Raw genomic sequence first — 9,204 nt, forward strand, 5'->3', positions numbered from 1 at the left:
GAATACAAGGCTGCTAGTTCTTCGAAGTTCATCAATTATTGACGTCGGGTTCAGTCTTGGTAATTATATTCATAAGAGTATAAGTACGCCGAACTGGTACCAAACTATACGGACACATATACTCGAAAGAGATAAATGTCTTGATTGTAAATGTGGTTTAGCCGTCAGAATGTCAAACTCTAAACTGTACTTGCGAATATCCCAAGCCTAGTAACCTGGTAACACCTCACTTCGCTAAGGAAGCTGACGAGATGACATCTACCAACAAGGACTTGGAAATCCTTGTCAACTGAGACTTGAATAAATAACCAGTCGGCTTTGAAGCAGAGTTATCTATCCAAACTGAAGGTGCTCCTCGGTCGGTTGATTCTACGACTCTATTGTTGTCTATCCAAATTGAAGATGTCACTGGTTGCCTTCACAGTGCTGTTTATCCAAACTGAATATGTGTTGGCGGGAAGAAAGGGGGAGAGGAAAAAAATCTTAGGGTTGTTGAGAAGCTTTGCACAGGGCCAGTTGTGTGTTGATTTGGAGGGCCTTGAATGATAGACTCCCTTATCTATTTATAGCAGCGAACCCCCCTCACGGCCGAACTAGAAATGTACTCAGATTAGAACTCCTCAACCCAATTTTGAGCCCATCCACATCCACATCCACGTCCCGATCAACAATTAAAGTGCATAGTTTATGCCTATTAGTGTTTCATCAAACAATGATTTTATTCGGACACATAAAACTAATACATTTTTTTTATAATTATATAAAATCTATCTATGTTAGAGAGCGTCAGCCATTATTTTTCCCGGAAACTCCACATAATGGAACGTATCTTTACCAAAAAGAGAGATGATTTTATTTTGGTGAGAACAATCAAGCAAGGTAAAGGAATGCATCTTTTATGGAAAGAGATGCTGGAATTGCATCTCCACCGGAGAAAGAAATTGTGATCAGCATATCAAATATGATACATCCTTGCAAAATTTTCATGTGTATTGAAACTTGACATACGAGAAGGCAACTGAAATACCCTTATCTACGGCGACCAGGATTAAAACTTGAATGTCGAGGAGGGCATGCTGTCATGGCAAACTGACATGACCGAACCCACATTTGCAACGTCAGAACGGTTAGCCCAACCAGTTGCATTAGCAGCTAAGCTAGCCGGCTTCGCTTCACTAAAATTCTTTCATTTGACTTGTATTATCCTCTGCGCTGGCTTCGTTTGTTCTAATTGTTAGTAGGAAGACCAGCTAGGTTAAGTTCCTCGATCGATTCGACTGATTCGAAAACATCGATTCGATTCCAACTGCATCACATTGTATGACATCAGTTGAGATTTTTGGGTTAGTCTTTCATCCCCTCTTTCTACTTTTGCCCATGGCCCGATCTCTACTCCCTCACCTCCTTCTCCATCAACTGCAAAATATAAAAGCAAAACCTTGATTTACGCAGTGCGAATCTATTTGGGAACAAAACAGAGAACTTCAATTTCGACCCTCGCGCCATCTCGACACCATGGATCGCTTCTTGTCCTCGTCACATGGCCCGCCCTCTACCTCTCACAAATCCCCGTCGTTCTGTAGAAGACGCTGCAACTTTTATTTTTACTTTGGGTAATAGACTGCGTGGTTTTGGCTCTTACACGGCCTTGATCTTCACGATAGGAAATTTTTTTGAAGGGCTAAGAATAAAAGATGGGCACAGGAGAAGAGAGATTCGAGTCCCTATCCAAGACCAAACACATATACCCAGAAGTGAAAAAATGCTGCCAATAAAGTGGCTGAACAAGAAAACATGACGATCAGAAAGGTCCGTTATTGGAGAGATTTAAGGAAGACCATTGTCATATGCTCAACATGGTCGGGCTAGGATACAAAACATCAGCCCTAGGTTACAAGGCAATGTAGCAAGGTAGCCTTGACTACAGGTGGTGCAAATGGAATCAGCCGGTGGGTTGCAACTAGGAAAGCAAAAAGAAGCATCGTCCAGCAACCAAGGGCATCGTCCTAACAACAAGCCCTGCCTATGTGCACAACAGTATACCAACACGTTTCTACATTTTACACTAGGAAAGGCAAAACAAGGTGATGCTATCGGAAGCAGAGACATGAGTGGTGAGTGCAAGTGAGCGAGTGAGCAGAAGTAATCATCTTGTGAGTTAAACCGCACAAATCACTACAGTCTACATGCTAATCAGAAGAGAAGGCATTTTAAGGGATGCTAGTCAAATGAAATCCTAGCAACTTGCATTCCGAATGTCGCACGAAAGCCAAACAATAAACATCCAAATTGGCATCACACAGGTTCCAAATTCTTAACAGACCAGATGCAACGCCATAGCATTGTTACACGGATCAAACAAATCATCCCCAACAACTAAAATGGCTCCGGAATTCACAAACCAAACTATAATTCAAAACCAAAACTGATAGTAACTCAGGAGAACACAAACATTGTAAGCAGCAAGAATACTACTGCAATACTATCAGTTCATACCAACAATCTTCACCAAAACGATTAATTAACCAAAAGAAGTAATGCGCATCGCTTTCGATTCTAAATCCAAACTTAAACAAAATCACATAATAAAACATTGCATCCGCATTCGTTCCATAGAAAACCCGAAAAGCATAGAAAATTAGCAATAGTTTCCTTCCTACTTCAAATGTACTATAACATTAAAAATCTTCCAGAAAATTAAGGGAACGATAACTTGGGATTTTAAACAAAACCCATCATTCTCTAAACCCTGATTAGTACCTCCTGGGACCGCCACGCCCGAACCCGCCGAGATTCTGAGTCTGAGCTTCCGGGTCGACCCGCTTGACCCCAGGCATGTCAGCCATGCCGAGAGAGGAGAGCATGTCGAGAGTTTCCTTGTCCACGGAGATCTCGTCCGTCTTGATAGCGGACTCTTCGGGGACGAAGTCCATACGGCGCTCGCGCTCCTCCTCCTGCAGCTTTAGGGAGATACCGCGAACCGGGCCCTTCTGGATCCGCTTCATGAGGTGGGTAGAGAATCCGGCGATCTTGTTGCGGAGGCGCTTGGAGGGGATGATGGCGACTTCTTCCAGGATCTTCTTGTTGGTATGGAAGTCCAGGGTCATGCGCGAGTAGTATCGCTCGATAACCTGGCGAGATGACTTCTTCACCGTCTTTGTGCGAACGCGGCCCATGCTGGCGGATTTGCGCGGTGGGGTTGGGAGGAGACGGCGGCTGGTGAATGTGTGTGTGAGGCGAGGAGAGGGTAAGAGATATAAGAGGCTAGGGTTTTGGATATATATTGGAAAATCAATGAAATGGTGTTGGTTGGTTTATATGGGCTCTGGGCCTTGTTCAGATTTTTTTGGGCCAATGTATTGTGAAATTGCGCCTCGTATTTTATGAGTTTTTTTTTTAAACTAGTTTTAGAATTACCAAAAACGTTTTTAATTACGATTTGCAAAATTTTTTAAAAGTTCTTATAGATTGGAAGATCTCACTGAGAACATATCTTAACGGCTCTTATGCTTGCAAATCCTGTACCAAGAAAATTCCAAATCATTGGCCATATGTCACTAGACTCGCTACAATTTTCAATTCACAGAAGGTAGGCCTACCTTTCACTTGATAGAGACTTATTAGGGATTGTGCGCACGCATATAATACCATTTAAGTTAGGCCCTTTTCCAGAAATCACACGCTACTTGACTCGACTGTGTACGCCTTGGAAGTCTTGCTGTTAGTGACATTTACACAGTGGACTCGTGAGACTTCAAGACGCCACCCATAGTTTCAACAAGATGATGGATTATTTGTCACATCATATTTTTAGCATATTATTTTATAATGTTAGCATGAAAATTATGTCAAAACATGAGGTGTCGGAGAGTTCATAAAAAATCTCATTCCTTATCATTTCTTACGTGACCACGTTATAAAATATTATATCAAAATTATGAAATGATGGAGAATCCATAAAGAGTCATACTTTAAAAAAGTCTTCTTAGCCTTTTTCTTTTCTAATTTTTTTAATACATCGATATTTTTACTATAAGAAGATGAGAAGTTCGACTAAACTACATAATAGGCAACCTAATTTACATCAAAAATATGTTATTGTACCACTTGCTAAGTATTTATATCAATCATAGTTTCAATAAAGTGGCCCACAGTTTTAACAAGGTGACACCGCCCATGGCGATAAAGTACTTTATCACTTTATGTTAAATGTTTCAAGTCCCCCTCCTTAATATAGGGAGTAGAATTAATAAGTAGTCACTAATTGGATCGAAACAAAATAAGTGGTCAATAAAATTTTCAAATACACTAATGCACCTAGACAAAACAAATATTACTAGTGCCATTACATGTACAACTAGCAGGTATTTTCTTACTTTTTTACATTTTTTTAAGAAAAAAGGGGACTAGCTAATTGTTTCGTTACGGTAAGCTATCATTATGTGATTTACCAACGTCAGGGTTCGAACCCAGAACGTGCTGTGTAGAATACAAGTCTGAAATTCATCACAACCTCTAGGTTATACTACATTGTAGTTTCGGTCTGTCACTAAGTGAGTTTAAACCTTGCATTGCAATTTTTATTTTGTTATAGTCAATTTAATCACATATAAAGAAAGTGTTCGGTTGTCAAGTTAATCATTATGACCAAGGTCTAAAATATCGACATTATCCCGATATTTCCATCGAAATTTCCGTGTTTTTGGACTATCGATATTTCCGATATCATCGATATTTTAGACCTTGATAGGAACTCTATGTGGTACTAAGTCACTCATTTATCTTGTCATGCAATGTATAAAGTGTAAAATATTGTACTAATTCATTATATATAAATGATTATGGTGTGTTTAAACTTTTTTCATTAATTATTACATATTTTCTACACTCACAATGTTTGACAGCTCGCTATATAATCAACTTAAATCAGTTAAATTCATCTTGCAATGCATTTCCTTCCAATTTTTGTGATAAACTGACTAAATAAACATCCTGCAAAGTTTCAATAAAAATTTCCAAGTTTTTCTTACAATTTCCGTGGTTTTTATTCAATATTTATCGATATCGATAATATCCTGATATTTCCATCGAAATTTTCGTGTTTTTGGACTACCGATATTTCAGATATTATCGATATTTAAGACCTTGATTATGACACAGAATTTAGATCTTGAATTTGGATGTTGCCCAAAACTCAATATTTAAATCCTAAACCACAAACTCCACCCCAACCCAAAACAAAAACCATTACAAAACCTTAAACTCAAATCACCCCTAAACTCCTAATACTCATTCTAAAACCCTAAACCACTATTTCACATATTAAATCAAGGAGAAATTAGGTTCACATTCTTCTTTTTGCTACTCCATTAATAACATCATTAATTATTTGAATAATAAAATATTTTTATTTTTAAATATATTCCTTTAGTGTTAAAAATGTTAAAATTAGTATATATATATTTATGGTTAAATTTTTTATCATATATTTTTATTTTTAGTTTGTACCTATTTTTAATTGTACCAATTTTCTTTTCATTTTTAATTTGTACCCATATATTAGCTTCTTTTTGTGCCCATATTTTTAAAAGTTTTATTTGTGTTTGTACTCATGTGTATACCATCACGTAACATTGTATATTTAATCAATAATAGAAAAATTACATATGGTATATTTATGTTTTATGCCTAAACTTTGTATCATATATTTATATTTTTAGTTTGTACCCACTTTTAATTTGTAACATTTTTTTTTAATTTGTAGTATTTTCTTTTTAGTTTTATTTTGTACCCATGTATTAATTTCTTTTAGCGCCTATATTTTTTAAAAATTCATTTGTACTCATAATTTTTTAATCTTTTATTAGTACCCTAATTTATTTATAATGTACCCATTCTTCTTTATTAATGTACCACTTTGTTATATGTGAAATGTACCAATTTTTTTTAACACTACGGATACATTCTTTTGCCATTTATTATTTCTTATTTTTACATAGTTTTTATCCATTAATTCAATTAAAATGTTTGAATTTTTTTATTGTAACCGTTTCTAATAGTATTATAATGAGGGATTTTAAATTTATAGGATTATAAATCTCATAAAATATCAAACAATTAATGTCAAAACTATAAAACTATAAATATTAATTGTAATATAATGAGGTGTACAAAGTGAAGGGACTTTGATCAAACTTTGAATACCATTAAGGTTATAGTAAAAAAATGTTAAGGATTAGGGACTGCATCCAAAGTCCAAGTCTTAAGTCATATGCTTCTACAAATATTTGTTCATTGGCTTCATTACCAACTTACCATCAAGGAAAACAAATAGAATTTTATGGTGACCAGCATCTTCAAGGACAAGCTGTTTTTTTGTCCATACGTTCTAGGTTGTTCATAAAATCAAGGCTACTAGAGTTGGCCTCCTTAAGTGGCAAAAGGTGGTATTTCAAGGTAGAAGGGAGGAGATAAATGACATCCGCTCGAAGCTCGGCTTCATCCTCGCTCAACCTTTATCGAAGGCGTCCTTATTAGAAAGGTTGCATTTAATGGAGCGTCTAGATGCTCTTCTAGAACAAAAAGAGAAGACCTATTGGCACCAAAGGTCTCGGTCTCTTTGGTTGCAGCAAAGGGACAGGAACACCCATTTTTTCATCAACGGGCCAAAAACCGTAAGGCAAACAAATTTATCAAAGGGTTGCTAGATAGGAACGGTTCCTGGCAATCCAATGACAGAGGTATTAAGACCTCGGTCCTGAGCTATTTCAAGGACTTTTTCACGGCTAGTCCTTTGGGGGATCGAGAGGAAGTCCTCTAGACCATCAATCGTCGAGTGACTCTTAACATGAATATCAGTTTGGACCTTCCAATATAGGCTGAAGAGGTTTGGGTGGCCATTTTCAGCATGCACCCTCCACGGCGCTGGGGCCCGATGGAATGTCCCTCTTCTTCTATCAACGTTTCTAGCCCATTGTTGGTTTGGATGTGACGGCCGCCATCCAATGTCTTTTCCAATCAAGAAGAATTCTCAAGCAGATAAATTTCACCCATATCTACCTTATTCCCAAAGTGAAAGACCCCAAGAATATGTCCCAATTCAGGCCTATTAGTTTCTATAACGTGGTCTTTAAAATTGCCTCAAAGGTAATGGTGAATCGGCTAAAAGAGATCCTCAACCATATCATTTCTCCTGCCCAGAGCGCGTTCGTCTGGGGTAGATTGATAGCAGATAACTCCCTGCTGGCTTCAGAGATTTCTTATTCGCTCATTAAGCATCCCCGGGGTAAAAAAGGCTTACAATAGAATTGAATAGGGGTATCTACGGTGCATCTTATCTTGCATGGGGTTTTCCCTAAAATGGACTAACCTGGTCATGAGACTAGTGTGCTCGGTCTAGTACTCCTTCGTAGTGAATGGGCGTCATATAGGTTACCTCCACCCCTCTCGTGGGATCCGTCAAGGGGACCCTATCTCTCCCTACCTGTTTTTGCTGTGTGCGAAATGGTTATCAGGCCTTATCACCTAAAGGAAGGTCAAGGGTAACATCTAGGGGATCACAATCAGTTCTGGAGGCCCTATTGTGAACCATTTACTTTTCGCAGATGATAGTCTGTTATTTTGTCGCGCCAATGAATCGAAATGCCACTAGATGCCTGAGATCCTCTCGTCCTACGAAAGTGCCTCGGGTCAAAAAGTCAACCTCCAGAAAAATGAGGTCTGCTTTAGCCGCAATATCAAAAAAACTATCCGAGGCAAGCTGGCTACCTTACTGGGCGTTCAATTGGTCGACCGACATTTAAAGTACCTGGGCATGCCAACTTATTTGGGAAGAAACAGAAGCCAATGCTTTGCATACATCAAGGAATGGTTGTGGAAGAGACTTCAAAGCTGGCTTTCATGGGAAAAACTCTACATCCAGAAATCCAAAGAAGGCTTGGACCTACATAACTTGTATGTTTTCAACCTCAACCTCCTAGCGAAACAAGGGTGGAGAATCATCATGAATCCTATCTCTCTGGTTTCGAGGGTTCTCAAGGCAAAGTACTTCCCCAACGAATCCTTCCTCGAGGCCATGGTGTCGCCTGATGCTTCATACTCCCAGAAAAGTATTTGTGCAGTCACTACTACAATATTAGCTTTAGGTGGTGGATGATGGTGGCGGATATTAGAAAATTCATGTCGGATAAATTATATCCGACACATCATTTAATTAGTGGCGGATATTAGAAAAATCATGTCGGTTATATCCGACATAAATTCCTAACGGATATTTAGTGGCGGATATCAAAAAAATCTTGTCGGCTATAACCGACAGTATTTTTGAATTTAAAAAAAAAAATATTTTTGACAGATTCTGGTGGTTTTTAAGTTAATGGTGACGGTTATAACCGACAGAAATGAAAATTTTATTATTTTAAAATGTTATATTGATTAAAAATAAATAAATAAACACATTTTAAAATTATTTTTTTTCACCCATGACCCTAAAGTCTAATGAACCCAATTCCCACGAGCCATAAATTTTCTGTGAGAATAATAACAACAGACTACAATTTGAAGATCTATCATTTTTGTAATAAGGATTATGCTCCCTCACAAGCAAGCAACAAGATACAAAGAAATTCAAACAATTTGTTTCAATGCGTCACAAAGCACATTGTTTGGCACATAAACACACATGAACATCTAGTGCACTCTATCATGTCTAATTTTATTATTTTAAAATGTTATATTGATTATAAATAAATAAACACATATTTTAAATATTTTTTTTTCACTCATGGCCCTGTCGGATATAATTGACACGAACAAAGCAAAATTTTGGACGGCCGCCAAAATAATCTCTGAATGTTTTTTTTTTTTTTTTTGCGATTTTTTACACATGCTATCTCGGAGTATATACAAACATATTTGACAGTTGGATCATTGAAACTAGTTTCGTAGAATGCATATCCTATCAAATTGATAGATTTAACAAACACTTAAGAGTTAATGTTATACTTCCATTAAGTATAAAATACGATTTATCCACTAGTGTAATTATTTTAAATTGAAGATTGAATTCATTCATTGCATTCTTATAGTATCAAGGAGTGTAGCTGCAAAAAATCATCAAAATTGAAGCTAAAATAACCGTTAAATTGTGATTTTTTGTTTATAACCGTTGAAAACTTTTGTTTTGTTACCTAATCTCTGACTGTT

General features: G+C 37.2%; 1 protein-coding gene across 1 annotated transcript; it reads right to left on the reverse strand.

Annotated features, from left to right (window-relative positions):
• Nucleotides 1–2,521: 2,521 nt before the first annotated feature.
• LOC114826589 (small ribosomal subunit protein eS17y-like) lies at nt 2,522–3,474 on the reverse strand. Its single transcript, XM_029107175.2, has one exon. The coding sequence runs from the start codon at nt 3,174–3,176 to the stop codon at nt 2,754–2,756; it is 423 nt and encodes a 140-aa protein (XP_028963008.1). The 5' UTR covers nt 3,177–3,474; the 3' UTR covers nt 2,522–2,753.
• Nucleotides 3,475–9,204: the final 5,730 nt, after the last annotated feature.

The sequence above is a fragment of the Malus domestica genome, chromosome 08 (genome assembly GCF_042453785.1).
Source record: "Malus domestica chromosome 08, GDT2T_hap1".
Taxonomy (NCBI): domain Eukaryota; kingdom Viridiplantae; phylum Streptophyta; class Magnoliopsida; order Rosales; family Rosaceae; genus Malus; species Malus domestica.

What these genes read in the sequence shown, in the direction of transcription:
- LOC114826589 (XM_029107175.2), bottom strand. Translation starts at nt 3,176, where the DNA reads ATGGGCCGCGTTCGCACAAAGACGGTGAAGAAGTCATCTCGCCAGGTT.